This window comes from Mastomys coucha, unplaced genomic scaffold (genome assembly GCF_008632895.1).
Source record: "Mastomys coucha isolate ucsf_1 unplaced genomic scaffold, UCSF_Mcou_1 pScaffold23, whole genome shotgun sequence".
In the NCBI taxonomy this organism is placed as follows: domain Eukaryota; kingdom Metazoa; phylum Chordata; class Mammalia; order Rodentia; family Muridae; genus Mastomys; species Mastomys coucha.
In genome coordinates, this window is record NW_022196906.1 from 45,320,248 (window position 1) to 45,335,689 (window position 15,442).

Genomic DNA, 15,442 nt, shown 5'->3' on the forward strand with positions numbered 1-15,442 from the left:
CTAAGTATGAATTACTACCTCTATTAGAATTTGTACGCCCCCACCTTCCTAGCTGAGGTAAGCAATAAGATGACAGCAGAGGACCTTTTGGGGACTCTCTTGAAGAACTGGGCCAAACTGGAACTTTAGAGACCTTGGTAGAAAAGAGGAGTCTTGGCTTCTAGGAGACAGGAGGGACCAGAAGAGATTGTAAGTGTCACCTATAGGCCTTGGTTTAGGCATCCACCATGTCAAGGTGTGTGCAGGTCATTTATGATGGGCGTGACCTGCAGGTAACCACAGTCCCCAGTGGGCATTACTCAGCTCAGCAAAGGAATTCATACTGCCCAGACTCACTAGAAGCAGATTCCTGTTTCTGATGTCAGTTTCTTTCTTTCTTTCTTTCTTTTTTCTTTTCTTTTCTTTTTCTTTTTTTCTTTTTTTTTTTTTGTATATGGTAAATGCTATACATATCTTCCCAATAAGCCACAGAGGTCTTCCTTTGCATAGGTGGAAAATGTACTGTTGATGATCTTGCCTGGCGACATGCACTTTCTCAGGGTCCCCTTGCCTCTTGGTGTCCCGTTTGCTGCCTGCAACAACCTAGTCCTACCTTCTATGGTTTCTTTGAAATATAAGAATTGTTCTTCTTCGATCATTGGATGGCCATTGTATTCAGGCACTTTGGTAACTGTAATGTATTCCATTAGTCAGATACTGTCTAGTTTAACTGAAGCTACCATTGGTCAACCTTCAATGGGGCGGGGGGCTATTCTGAAATAACATTTGGACATCCTGGGTAAAACTTGACCTTTACAAAGCCAATCTCCTGACCTCATACTATTTTATTGACAGTAAAGCATTTATATCAGGTGCCATATTTTTTACTGGGCCTTTACAAGTCCTTGTAATAAGGGAAATGTGTATAATACTGCACACTTTAAAGTCACATGCTATATATATAAAATGAGCTTTGTTTTACATGCTCCGAACTGCATAGACCATTTCCTCTTTCTTTTGCAAAATACACATCCTTTATAACTAATAAAAATTAGACAGGAAAATCATTATGTTTTATGATGTGCATAAAGTTTTTAATGCAATATAAGAAAAATAACCAGTGCCAAAAAATGATGCTTTAAAGGTAACAGAAAATTTAGAACAAAATGGGTTACCGAAGTTCTAAAGCGGCCTCCTTGTAAAGATTGACTCATTAGGATGGAATCCACAAAATATTTGATTGACATTGTAGTGTTTTGTAGGGGTTTTACAGTGGGTAAGAACAGAGAGATGAGTACAGTTGTCAACTAGCACTGACAGAATTGTGGCTTAAACTGAAAGTCCAGTTCGGAATGAGCTAGCACACCTAGAAGTATCTGTGGACGCAGGGTCCAACTTCTCTATAAGGCTGCACAAGTCCTCCGGCCTGCTTCTCAGTAAGCTCGCCGGCACTCATAAGAGCCCCAGGCCATATTGCCATCTTCTTTTGTCCAAGGTGAAGGATCATGAAGGGAAGCGACATCTGACCCTTCCTCTGGGGAGAGGGACCCCACCTTGGGTGGGAGGTCGTTTGAGACTGTCATGAAAGACGTGAAGGGGTATGGAGGTGAGGTAGGGTACCCTGATGTGTGGTGCAGATCTTCCAGTGTATGCAGCGAGTAGGACTGAGCCCCAGCTAGGGATGCCCCCCAGCCCATGTTCCTGTGCTGGGTGCTGCTTCCTGATTCCAGCTGGGAGAGGCAACTAGTGCTGGGTGGCAAAGTCTGCAGGGCATCAGCAGGCATAGGGTCCGGCTGGCTGAGCCCATCTGGTACCGTCTGTTCCCAGGAGTCTCTCTAGGGAAAATGGCAAAAGCATAGGAGTTATTCTTTAGTTGGTGCTCTGAGGATGCAGAGCTGCCACTGGACAGAGGCACCCGGAGAAACTTTGCATGCTTTTGCTGCTGCTGAAGCCTGCCTTGCCGACAGCTTTTCCCCCTTGGTTAATTTCTCCTCGAGGATGTTGGTCTGGGCCCCACATCCCTCTTTACAGAAGCAAGGGAAGGCAGCACTCGTTTCTGGTTTGGATGTTTAGTAGTCCTCCGTATGCCATAGGCTCTAGAATGACCCGGGGTTGGGGCTCCCTACCTGCTCAACAGTACTTTTCTTGGGTGGACTGAGTTCATGCACAGTACCACCTACCATGCTCCTGACACTGATCTGTTCATCTGTAAAATGGGGCACAGATTTCTTGAGTTGCTGCAAGCCCTAAATGAACAAAAGTCCACTAAAGTCCTTGCCACAGAGTAAGGCTAATTCCTGGTTCCTCCCTTTTGGTCTAAAATTCCACCTTCAGCCATTTATCCTATTGTGGCAGAAGGCTTTACAGTTTTCTATAAAAGGACTATTGGAAGCTCTTAGATCTTTCTGAACTTATTTCTTTGGAGGGATCAAGAGAGAACAAGGTAGGAGGGTGTGTTGTGAGGAAGCTAGAGTCCAGGGACTGGTAAGGAAGTGGAAGAGAAAGCTGGGTAAATCTCCTTTGGGAGCTTATCTAATCCTGTCTAGATGTGACTCCTACCTTTGTTCCTTAGGTCTCAGAGGCCTGAAGAAGTCTTGCATTAACAGCACGGGGAACATTTAGCAAACAGACTAGTAACAAAATGAATGTGAATTCTATCTTACAGGCCCCTGCTTTAAAACCCTAGACTTTTGATGTTTTCGTTTTGAGCTGGACTTCCTCAGAAGAGTCCCAGCAAGGCCAGCCTGACCCAGCACCTCCAGGTGTGAGCAGAGCAGCCTCAGGAATCCCCAGGTGAGTCGCCTGACTTCGGCTTGGTTACTGCACGTGAGTGCTGGGCCACAGGAGCTGGGACACCCCCCCTCTTCCTCCCTGCACATGAAATAACCATACTCACAAAGACAAAATGAGTTGGGTCATTGGGGAAGGGAGGTGGCAAGAGCGGTGGCAGGGTCGAGGTGCTGAACAGGGAACTCGATGTGGGGGTCAGCGCTGGTGGGCGGTAGTCTCCATAGGGCTCAGCCAGGTAGGTCTCCAGCAGGCCTGTGTGACTCTGCCCAGCTGAGGACTCACAGGCAAAGGGCTTGCTCATGCTGGAGGTGTAGAGGTCATTTGAGAACTGTTTGCTGCTATGGAAGTCGGAATCAGACAGGAAAGATCTCCTGACACCATAATAACCCGACATCACTGGTGATCCTGTAGCCACATGAGAGAGAAGTGGGCAAAAGTTTCAAGTGGGAAACTCAGAGTATGTGGTTCTGCATTTGGTGCCATATGAAAAGATGGTACCCCCCACCACGTGCCTGACACCATTGTTAACAAAGAAACCCATGTGTCTTGAATGGCATGTAATATTCTTGTATCACTGTTTCAAGATCACTCTGACTTTAGAGATGAATTCATGTTAGATGTACAATAACTTCACCTAGATAGTGATTTATCGTGTATCTTTCAGGTCCAGATACTTCTAGGAAGAGGCACAGAGAGATAAGTTAGAGAATTCCTTGGTATGGTATCCCAGTCAGCATTAACCGTCAACTTGATGTAGCCAAGAACCAATTGCTAAGAAAGTCTCAAATGAGTGTCTATTTTTTTTTTAAACTTAAGAAAAAAAATCACAGGAACTTTAATGTAAATAACTTTTTGAACAAAGTTAAATCGAAGGAGATTTCTTACAGTGAGGAGCATTGTGTGCTCAGTACTCTCTGGTGACTGTGTTCTGACAAAGCTGAGCAAAATAGCAGACATCCTTAGCAATGATGAATGTCCTGGGCCCCAGGGCTTATTCCCTCAAATGAGTGTCTTTATCAGGTCAGTCATTGGTTATGGATGTAAGAGACTGCCTTGATTATTAAGTGATGTTAGGTGTGCCCACCGTGGGAGGCACTATTCCCTGGGCAGGCAGCACTGGGCTGTATAAGAAAGCTAGCTAAGTGTGGCAAGTCAGCATCTAACACTCATCTATGATTTCTGCTTCCCGTTCCCACCCTGACTTCCCTCAATGATGGACAGTAATCTGGAAGTTGAAATAACCCCTTTCCTCCTTAAAGGGGGTTTTGGTCATGATATTTGTTGCAGCAACAAAATCAAACTGGAATATTTGGAACCTACGCCTTTTGATGGAACTATAAACATCGTTTCACAGCTTCTGAGCTACAGCCCATAATATGAAGGACTGCACCCCATAAAATACAGGACTACATCCATTATATACAGCCAAAGGGCTGCTTCTGGGATTTTACATCCCATAATACATCTCTCTGGGTAAGAGGATACACACCTCACTTCAAGCCAGGGACAGGTGTATTGTCTTGATTTTTCTGCACACCGCTCTTCACCACCATGTCTCACACCTAGCCTTCATCTGGAGGTGGCCTGCACTGGGCCATATGATTGCAGAGAAGCCAGTTTTTGAGGAAAAAGAACAATAACAACAACAAAAAAACCCTCTGACATTTCTGGCTTTGATGGTTCTAGCGTTATTTGCTGCCCCCTTGTGGTCAGACTGGATTCCCTTTATTCACCTCTTCAGGACCTACAGCAAGTTTGTTAGGACGGACAGAAAGAAAGGCTGAAACTGGCAAGAGAGTTTTATTTAAGAAAAGACCAATGAAATGGTTGATGTACTTGACACTCTCTGACCCTGCACAGTCGTCTGTGGCAGGAAATGGCTGGTTTTCGGGAATCCGTTTGGGGCACAAGGCTTCAGGTCCGTATAGTTTATCACTTTATATATCCCATCTTAGACCTTTATAGCTTGTATTTGCATATCTTGAATTGTCTTCTCAGACCCTCACAACTCACTTAAGCCTTCACATCCTCAGACCTTTATACACCTTAATTATCTTTCTTAAAGGGAGATGTGGAGAAGGTGACCCTCGCCCTCTTCCCTCCGTCCAACAGCAGTGAGTCCCATTGAGCGTCCTTACCTCCTCTCCCCAGAAGAGAAACCAAGTTCCTCGGGACCCTTGCCCTGGGTGAGCTGTGAACTCGGGACCCTTGCCCTGGGTGAGCTGTTCACAGTGAGACCCTGAGCCTCTTCCACCTAATGTAGTATTTTTATTTTGCTCTTTGCTCTGTGACCTGCTCCCGCTCTCTTCCCAGGGGGTTCTAAGAGCTCTGTGCTAGAAGATCAGGTCTCCTGCACTGTCTGGTCTGTAAACCCGGGAGTGGAATGCTGCATTCAACATGCCATGCAAATGTATTCATTTGGGGAGGCACTCAAGTTGCCCACCAAAGCCTTTAGCATGCTTTGGCTCCCTACACTTTCATTTTAAATCCACCGATTTCCAATCAGCTTGTAATCCCGTGAGCCAGTCAGCTTCAAGTTCCTGCCCTGACTTCCCTCAGCGATGGATTCCATGGTGACAGTTTTAATTATGAACCCTCTTCCCTGGGAGAGGAATCTGGGCTAATAAAAAGTTCATGTCATGAGGTTACATCCCACAGATTATTGAGGGTGGTGAGAAGGTAGATGATGCTTCCAGGGCAGTGCATTTATATTTCTAATTTCAGAATAAAAACGGTCATGAAGAAAAGCCCTCTTCTTTCCCAAGTGTATCCATTTCTCCTTAAAAAGAGGAGGAAAATTCTAGATGGTAGGAGAATCTGCAGAAACTCCTTTTAGTACAAAAGAGCAGATGCAACCAAATTTGAGTGGAAATAAATGTGAGGGGAAAATACAGCAGAGACATTTACATCAATTATCTGGGATGCTTCGGAAGGTCTTTTCCCATGCAACTTGGAGGGTGCTAAATCACTTCGGAGTTTGGATTCTGGAAGGGATCGTGTGTGGTGGGGTTCGGGGTATGTATACAAGGATGCTTATTACTGTTACAAAAATTCCTTTCCCATCTTCACAGGACTGTGGAATTGAGACACACCAAAGAGACACAAATACAATGCATGGAAACCACTGTGTGACATGCAGGAGGTACTTAAGAAGTGTAGCCCCAACCCCTCGTGTTTCTTTCTCCTTTTATCTACAGTGGGCACATCATCTCTTACAGTGGTCCTCAACCTTCCCAGTGCAGTGACCCTTTAATACAGTTCCTCATGTAATGACCCTCCAACATAAAATTATTATCGTTGCTGCTTCATAACTGTATTTTTGCTCCTGTTATGAATTGTAAGTATCTGATATGCAGAATATATGATATCACGACCCACAGGTTGAGAACTGCTAGTGGTATTGGGTCATGAGGTCAGAGCTTTAGATGTTTCAGCTCTGTGCCAGGAGCCTGGTTACTATTGCTTTTGCCAGAGCTTCTTTCAGGCAGGCGACCTGATTAACTAAGTTCAGGGTGATTCAATGAGATCTATTTTCACTCATCAGTTTGTTCCTTTTTTCCTCAAATGCAAAAATGAGAATGTGATGTGTTAACGAAACATTGGAAGGTCTTGGCTGGAGACAGAATGTGGGGGTAGAAAGTAGTCACACAGCTTGTGCGCGGCCCTGGGCTCTGTGGTTCCCCACATTGGAAAACTAAGCACACATACTCACTTGCTACTTAAAAGGGAGTAAATTGCTTGTTGAGTTAAAGGTCTCACCTGGCATCTGGATGAACGGAGGCTGGGAGGAGCTGACACTGCCCTGGAAGGCAAACAGAATGCAGGTGTTTTTGTCTTTGGTTACAAGCTTGAATTTAATTTTAAAATCAAGAATATATTTTTCAAACTATCCTTCTTCCCTTCTTCTTTCCTTCTGTCTCTCCCTTCCTTTCATTTTTGGGTGTGAATGTGTATGTGTATGTTTGTGTGTATATATGTGTTTGTACATATGTATGATGTGTGTATGTTTGTGTATGTGCATATGTGTGTATTTATATATATGTGTGTGTATGTGTGTATACATGTGTACACGCATATGTGTATATATATTTGTACATGTGTGTATGTGTGTATATATGTGTGCATATGTGTGTATGTGTATGTGTGTGTGTGTATGTGTGTGCATTGTGGAAGGGTGCACATGTGGAGGTCAGAGGACAGCTTGCAGGAGTCAGGTATGTTCTTCCACCTTCCAAGTGGTGAACTTCATCAGGCTTGGAGGTGAGTACCTTTACCTACTGAGCCCCAATACTGAAGTCTTACTTAATTCCTAGTAACTGTGACTATAACCATATTTAGAAATGGGATCTTTCAAAGTATAATTCCTTATATGAAGATGTGGTCATTACTGAATTAGGATGTGTCCGCACTCCCAGATCACTGATGTCCCCGTAAGAAGAGAAGAGGACCTGGAGAGATGGCTTAGTGCTTAAGTGCATTGGCTTCTCTTCCTGAGCAGGTTCAATTCCCAGCTCTCACACAGTGGTTCCCAACCATCTGTAACTCCAGTCCCTAGGGATCTGATACCTTCTTCTGACCTCTGTGGGTACTGCATGCAGGCAAAAATGTAGATAAGCAAAATATAAAATGACTTTTCTTTTTAAAGAAGAGAGCACTCAATGATACAGACATGGTGGGAGTCATATAGAGACAAGAAAAACATGAATGATCTAACCTCATGATTGGGGGTCAAGGAACCCTTGTGACCACCAGAAGAAAGGAGGAAGGGGAAGGGATTCTGTTCCTGTAGCTCCGAGGGACCGGGGCCTGCTCCCATTCTAGAACCAATATTGATTTCTACTGGTTTAGGCCATCTTCTTTGTGTTTGTTTGTGTCTATAGCCACTGTGGGAGACTAATGATACAGAAAGGTAAGGGATGTATGACTGGGAAAGATGACTGAGGTGGGTGTTGGAGATGCACAGGAACACACCCAGGAGGAGGTGATGTTGTATAGACATCAACATAAAGAGTATCTAGATGTGCGGACTCTTGGAATATTACAAATGGGGGCAGGCAAGTCAGCTGTGCAATCACCAGGGTGTGAGTCTGGGTTTCCAGAAGCCATATAAAAACCTGGGCAGGTTTCCGGAAGCCATATAAAAACCTGGGCAGGCCGGATGTGCCTGTAACCCTTGCCTTTGGGGTGGGCGTTACAGACAAGTACACCCCCGAAGCTTGCTGGCCAGTCATTCTCACTGAATTCATGAGCTTCAGGGTTAGTGGGAGAGTAATTGAGGAAAGACATTCAACAGGGACCTGAGGCCTGTATGTTCACACAAACACATGTGCACATACCACACATGTATACAACAGCACACACAGAGTCACATAAGATAAAAAAAAAAAAAGAATATTACAAAAGCAAATGCTAGCTCCAAAATGGTCCCCAATAAAGTTCATGGTGAAAATACCTTCCAAGGAGGTCGAGCATCCTTAAGACCTCAGGCCGAGCTCTTAGCCTAAGGTCCTGCAGACTCTGAGAGCTGGAGAGGTTTCACAGACTCTCATGCAATCACCCTGCATGTTTCCAATGCCATGTATTCAATATCCAACAATGGAGATCTCAGTTCTCTCTCTCTCTCTCTCTCTCTCTCTCTCTCTCTCTCTCTCTCTCTCTCTCTCTCTCTCTCCCTCTCTCTCTCTCTCTCTTTTCCTGGAGGTCTCTGACTCTTTATACTCAGCAGAAAGTGGTCTGCTCTCTTTTCTAATCATCTCTTTCTCTCAGTCAGAATAGGTTTAACTCTTATTCCACATAGACTTTTTTGAATATTTGAAGATTATCCATTGTTTTCCAAATGTCTTGTTTATGTATGTGGTGCCCATGTATACGTGTGTGTGTGTGTGTGTGTGTGTGTGTGTGTGTGTTTAAAATCCAGAGGAGGTCAATCTTGTCCACCTTGACTTCTGAGACAAGGCATCATTGGGACCCTTGGGGATCAGTGACTAATTGAGGCCAGTTGGCCAGCAAGCCCTGGGCATATTCTTGTTTCTGTCTTCCTAGCTTTGGGATTCCAAGTGTGTGCCATTATACCCATCTTTGTATGTGGTTGCTGGGTGCTAAACTCAGGTCCTCATGTTTGTGTGGTAAGCATTTTACTGACTGAGTCGTTTTCTCAAGAGCACCCCTACCAACTGCCTCCCTAGTTACTCTATCTGCTATAATAAATACTGGAGCCATGGGCTTAGCTCTTTATTCCACATTTCCGGGAACTGGGAATCTGAGGTCATGGCTTCGTTCTTGTTTGGGTCTCTTTCTGGTTTGCAGCCTCCTCATTGTGACTTCCAATGACACACAGAGATCATATATCTAATATATTAATTACCCCTGAGTCCCCACCTCCCAATACAACCATACTGGAGGTCAGGCTTCATCCTGGAAATCTTGAGGTCTCAATCATCTTGTCTGTCCATAACTATGACTTCGAATTCTGTCTTCCAGGTAAAATATCATCATGCAACCACGCAGCGGCAGCATTGTATTTAAGAATGAATGCCGTAGAACCAACATGTCTATGTTTGAATCCCAGGTCTGCTTCCTTATTGTGAACTTTGGTTAGAACACAGCCATGAAGTGCTTAAAATAGCACCTGGCAGAAATAGCCGGTGTGTGCTATATGGCTCATGTTACAGCAGTCCTCTCTTGTCACTGTGGCATACATACGCTCTGTTATTCCTACTTACATGTTGATCAAGTTTAGCTTATAAATCAGACACAGTAAGAGGTAGTGAATAATATAAAACAAAATTAATAGACTATTCTGTAGTAAAATTGCCCATATCACTTCTTCTTTGGAGTAACTGTTAGTGGAGCAAGGGTGACTCAAGCTTAAGCACTAGACCTTGTGAGAGTTGGCCTGGTAACGGAGAAGTCTGTCTCCTTTTGCTGTGTTGGGTAGGGATTGAACACAGGGCCTGTGCATTGCAGACAAGTACTGTCCCACTGAATTAGATGCCCATCCCAAGGAGAAGGCTTCCAGTGACTGGAGCACAGGTATCACGATGCCGATCTATTAGACAAAGGTAAAACGCATCTGGGGTGGGATCTAGTGGAAGAGCAGAGATTTTAACTGCTCCTCAGAATGGTTACAATGTAAAGCATGAATTATTCGTTGATGGATTCTCCAATGAATACTCTAAAGCTGCTGTTGGCAGGGAGCCACCCAAACTGTGAATCCATGGGGTGAAAGGATGTGTATAATATAATCTTGTTTTTGAGACAAGGTTTCTCTATGTAGTCCAAGCGGGTCTTGAACTCAGGCCTGTGCTGTCCCGTCCCTCATACTGGGAATACAAATAAGTAATGATACCCCTGGCTGAGTTTAGTGGCAGACAGGAACTCTTAGACATGCAGTGGCCAGAGAGGTGCAGATAAGGATCCCTAACATCTGTTTGACCAGTTCATCCAGTCCAGATGAGCTGGCTTCGGCACAAGTTCCCAAGCGGTCAGGGCCCCTGCTGTTCAGCCTACTCTCCCAGTTTCTGATTGCCTGCCCGGGTCTCTTCTAGAAGGACTCTCTTACAGACCTCTGATACCTCCTGACTTCGGTCTCGGCCTCCTTGTCAGTGAGACTGAATGGTGGTGGGCTTGGTAACTGTACAGGTGCTTCTCTGGTTGAGTCTGGTGTTGCCTCCCCTTCCCCATTTCTCCTCTCTTTTCCTGTTCTGGCCAAGACAGGGCCAGGGTGAAGTTATGAATCAATGCTCAGTTGGATGCCTGGGTCTTTCTGACATTTGTAAGTCGCAGAGCATCATGGGCTTCTCTCCTCAGCACCAGCCTGCATGCCTCTGCACCATGCCGCTGCTCACTGTGACTGATGAAGATCCTTCTGGCTTCTACAACTCGGCTCTAAAAGTTCCTCCACCTTTCCCTTTAGCCACCGCCAGTCCTGAAGATGCCACTACCTTCCCTCCCTCTGAATAGCCTTCATTATTACCATGGAAACACCAGGCTGATCCTGCCCAAGCCCAATTTTAATATGGGAGGCTCTACCGGTTATGACTCTAGTTAATTTTATCTATACTTTGACAAAAAGAAGCCTCGTGCGTTCTTTCCTTCTGTGTAATTTCATCTTGTCTGCACTGTGGGAATTATACACTATTACCATTCTTTATGGCCACCCATAAAACTTTACTATGCAGATTTAACAAGACCTGCAAACAATATCTAAAACCTACTGAAAGATAAGAACCCAAGGACATTAATTCTCATCACCATTTTTCTATGGTTAGTTATATTCTTTAAGTCAAGCAACTGCAATTTAGACACTACTATTATATTAAACAATCTCTACTGTATTTACTTCTATGCTTACCTTTTCTCTGGTTAGTATTTGTCCAGACTTTCTATATTAACTTCACCTTCTAAAAACAACTTTCTATAAAATTCCTTAAATGTGTGTGTGTTTTTAAAGTAACTCACTTCTGGTTTTATTTATCTAAAAAATAATTTCTTTTGACTTTGTTTTAGGAAGATAATACTTCTGATTTTACAATCATACAATAAGAACTTTTTAGTATTTAATTTCTTGGCACTTTGAAAAGATAAGCCCACAGTCTTTGGCTTCCACAATTCCAGTTAGAAGTCTGCTATTGCTCTTGAAGTGATTCTGTGTGACAAGATTGTTTTTCTTTTCTTGTTGTTTTTAAAATATAGCTTTTTTCTGCCTTCCAGGATCTTCAAACCCAGTTTATATTGTCAAGAAGTAAACCACATTCCTTTTCATTCTGCTTGGTATAGGATGCATTTTGTGTTTTTGTTTTTCTGGGGTTTCATGTCTTTCATCAGGTTATGACCACTTTGAACCACTGCAGCCTTAAACTTTGCTCTAGTACATCCTCTGAGACTACCTAGATACATCTTGGATCTTTTTCTTTTATCCTATATATTATACAACTTCCTCATTTACCCTACATCCATGATTTTGTGTCTCTTCATATCTTTTAGAGATTGGTATAGATTTCTTCATATCTTATTGGTTTACTAATTATTCAATTGTAATTTGCTGCTTGACTCACATACGAAGCTTAAAAATATTTATTTATTTATGTACTTACTTATCCTGGGTGTGCACATATGTGTGTGTGGAGGCCCCAGGTTGATGTTGGGTGTCCTCTTCAGTTACTCTCCACCTAAGTTTCTGAAACAAGGTCTCTAATTGGACAGGAGCTCACTAACTCGGCTAAACTGTAGGGCCAGCAAGCCCTGGGATGCTCCTGTCTTTGTCTTCTCCCACTCCTTACTTTGAAGTTAATATATGTGAGCTAAGGTATCTGTGGTTTTGTCGGGGGAGGGGGTTGGATGATGAATATTTGTCCTCAGGTTTTTATGGCAAGCACTTTACTGACTAAATCATCTCTCCAGACCCACATTGAGGTTTTTTTTTAATTAACATTTTATATTTTTGTTTTTATAAATCCTAATTTAAAGTTTGCTTAGTGATTTTTGTCTTAAAACAACCTAAAGGTTAAGTATCATTTTTCTCATTGTATTGACGGTGAAGCTGAGGCACAGAGGGAACATGCAAGTTTCTTCCTACGGTCTGCCATGGTGCAGCAGTGAGACTCAGTGAGGACTTCTGATTTCAGACCCCAGTTCTTCAAATTTCTTTAATTAAAAATAGAAACACACCACTATTTTAGAAAAATCCAGCTTAAAGGAGAGTTAGGGACATTCAGAGAAATAATATAATCATCTACAAACCCATAGAAGTATTATATGGCATTGGATACTTCTGAGATGTATGTGTGTGTGTGTGTGTGTGTGTGTGATATTTTTTTCTTGACTTTTCCAGTGATATTTCACTTAATGGGGGCCAGATTTAGTCAGGTATCATTTACATGTACTGAAATTCTTAGATCTTAAGTATGCAATTTGATGTGTTTTAACAAATTTCAACGAAGCCTTATAACACAGGACCAAAATCATGTTATAGACTGCTTTTATTAAATTAGTATGTGTTCCTTCTATGGCCAGAGACTATTCAGATTAATTAATATCAATTAACAATGCTAATACACATCTCTTCAATTCACCTCACAGAACAAAGAAGAAAGAGCCATGCGTGACTGGGGAGGCTTTCACTAGACAGATTTAACAATTGGACCTTACTTTTCTCCATCCCATTCTTAGGTTTCATAGGTTAGGAGAGCATGGCCTGGGTCAGACTAACTTCCTTCCCCATGGGAAGGGGCCACCACTGACTCCCTTTATTCTTTGTTCAATACATTGTACTCATGCAGTGACTTTTTATCCTATCAATAACACCGGATTTAATATTTTAGAGCCCCTAGCTTTTGACCATGCAAGATGGTATATAATTTTTATTTTGCATACTGCAAACAACAGGATCCTGCAATACCAGGTAGCCAAATTTAGAGGTTTATATTTGAATGAAATTTGCCGATCTGCAACTTCCTGTAGCTAGCAGAGCAGCCTCACAGCTGCCCCAAAAGCCCCTCCATGAAAATGAGTTAATTTGAACTAATAGGTCACCAAGGTAGTAAAGTGATAAGATTAGGAGTTTCCTTTGAATACATTTATTGCCATTTTTATGACCCTATAATATTTTTAGGTGCCAACATAGTTGAAGGAATACTTTGGGATATATGAAGAAAGATCTCTCTCAGTGGCATAATGTTTCTTTGGAGCTGTTAAATCCATTAAAAATAATTACAAAGTTTCTAAAGCATTTTCTTAAACTTAAAGATATTGATAGTGATGCTTCAAGAGTAATAACTATAGCCATTTGTGGGTAGGTGGTATCTCCAAGGGATCTGCAACACTTAACACATTTAGTTTCTTAGGATTATCCTACCCATGCGTGGGAGGCAAGTCAATCTAATGATATTATATTGAACTTTCTAACATCATAGTTTTATCTGAATTTAGATCCATTGTAGGGCACATGATTTCCCACTAACTTTGTAATAAATATAAAGGTATGCTGATATCAATGCACATTACCTTTAAGTGGATAGCCTTGTTAGGTGGGCATACTTTCTTCCCGCAGGAAATAAAAACAGGCATCGAGAATTGTGTGCGTTAATGTGGTAAATATGTTGCAGAATCAGTGGAAATCAGATGCATGTCATGCTTTATATGGTGCCTACACTACCTCAAACATCTTTTAATAAGTCTGACTTCTTCAAACTTTGAAACACATTTCACTTACAGACTGCGTATCTGGGCTATCCAACTAATGACAAACACTCCATGACGACTAGAACTTATGAGTACGAGCATCTATAAGGTGCCAATTGCTTCACACATTACCACCTTAGAAAGTGGATATTGTCTCAGGCCCACTAAAGGAGATACCGAGCATAGGAGCAGCTGTGTGTCCACAATCAACTAGCCAGTGAATAAGAGAACCAAGCATGAGACTCCAGTCTCCCAAGCATCTTTAGCGAGTTCTCAAGGACATCCTATCGAGCAAATCCTGTGTCCTGGCTCCTCAACAGAATCATGGAGTTCATTGGCTGCCCTGGATGTGAAAAATCATCATAGGGCTTTGCAGGTGCCAGAAGAAAATAATTGCTCAGATTAGGAGCCACTTGCAAAGATGAGCTGCCACCTGTGAGAAGAAAACACTGCTACAGTTTCTTGGAAGTTCCCCCCAACCCCAGGAAGTGGCTTCACTGATCTACTCCTGAATTTAGGGTAGCGGGTTGTGGTTTAAGTTGACTGATAAAATATGGCCGAAGGGATCTGTGAGCTTCAGATTTTAGGCCTCAAGGGGCTTTGAAGGCTGTTTCATTCACTACCATTTACTTCCTCATAAGAAAGGGAGTCTAGCCTTCAGATGGACAAGAGATTGCATGAAGTGAAAGTGGGGGTGATCCTTCCAACAGCCAGCAGCACCAGGTACCAGAGAGGCAAGGGAGAGTACCTCTGGCCATGCACTTCACCTGAGCCCTCAGCTAAATGCAACTGCATGAGTTGTCCTCAGGAGACAGCAAATGGAAGCTTCAGATGACACTGAAAACTGTAAGAAATGATCAGTGTTTTATACTACTAAGGCCAAGGGGCTATTATGCAGCAGTAAGTAGCAGCTACATAGCCAGGAAAAAGTAGCTCAAGAGATACAATGGCTTGTTCCTACTTTCTACAGATGGGAGATTAGGAGTCAGGTTAGTTAGTGTGCCCTGATTTTGAATGTGAAGTCTGAGAAGGGGCGAGGAAGCTCTCTGGTGCGAGGAAGCTTAGGAACTGAACCCAGAGGAGGAGAAGCTTGACTTTTCTGCAAGGAGCTGAAGACAACTGCTCATCAGCAGCAGGCACTTCCTATGATTGCTTCCATACAAACATACTGTGTGCCTGTTGTGCTCTAGGACAGAGGTAATTCCAGAAACACAAAGAAGACACGGGGTTTGTGGTCAGCATATAGATCCATAGGAGCAATAGCTATACAAGTGTGGGTGTAATTAGAGCAGAATTTAGAGAACAGAGTTGAGGCCGCTGGAACCAGCCCAGCTTGTAGCTACTTCCAGTTAAGCATTATGAATGTATCATTCACTTTAAGGGACAACTTTTATAGGTGTGTTTGTGTTCTCTTCAAACTGCGTGCAAAGTGTTTTCACCAAGTGCTTACCATTAATCTTTCAGATGATATCATAAGGTATCCTCTGGCCTA

The 15,442-nt window shown here is 42.9% G+C and overlaps 1 protein-coding gene across 5 annotated transcripts in view; it reads right to left on the minus strand.

Annotated features, from left to right (window-relative positions):
• Nucleotides 1–1,049: 1,049 nt before the first annotated feature.
• Nucleotides 1,050–15,442, minus strand: part of CUNH11orf53 (chromosome unknown C11orf53 homolog) — a 42,441-nt gene continuing 28,048 nt past the window's right edge. For 2 of the 5 annotated variants that reach the window (XM_031344678.1, XM_031344682.1), the window contains 3 exons: nt 6,529–6,571; nt 2,876–3,174; nt 1,050–1,814 (listed from right to left, as the gene is read on the minus strand). In XM_031344678.1, the coding sequence (XP_031200538.1) occupies nt 1,413–1,814; nt 2,876–3,174; nt 6,529–6,571 (744 nt within the window). In that variant the 3' untranslated portion in view covers nt 1,050–1,412. The remainder of the gene's footprint in view (nt 1,815–2,875; nt 3,175–6,528; nt 6,572–15,442) is intronic. The other 3 variants (XM_031344680.1, XM_031344681.1, XM_031344679.1) reach the window with 2 other exon arrangements.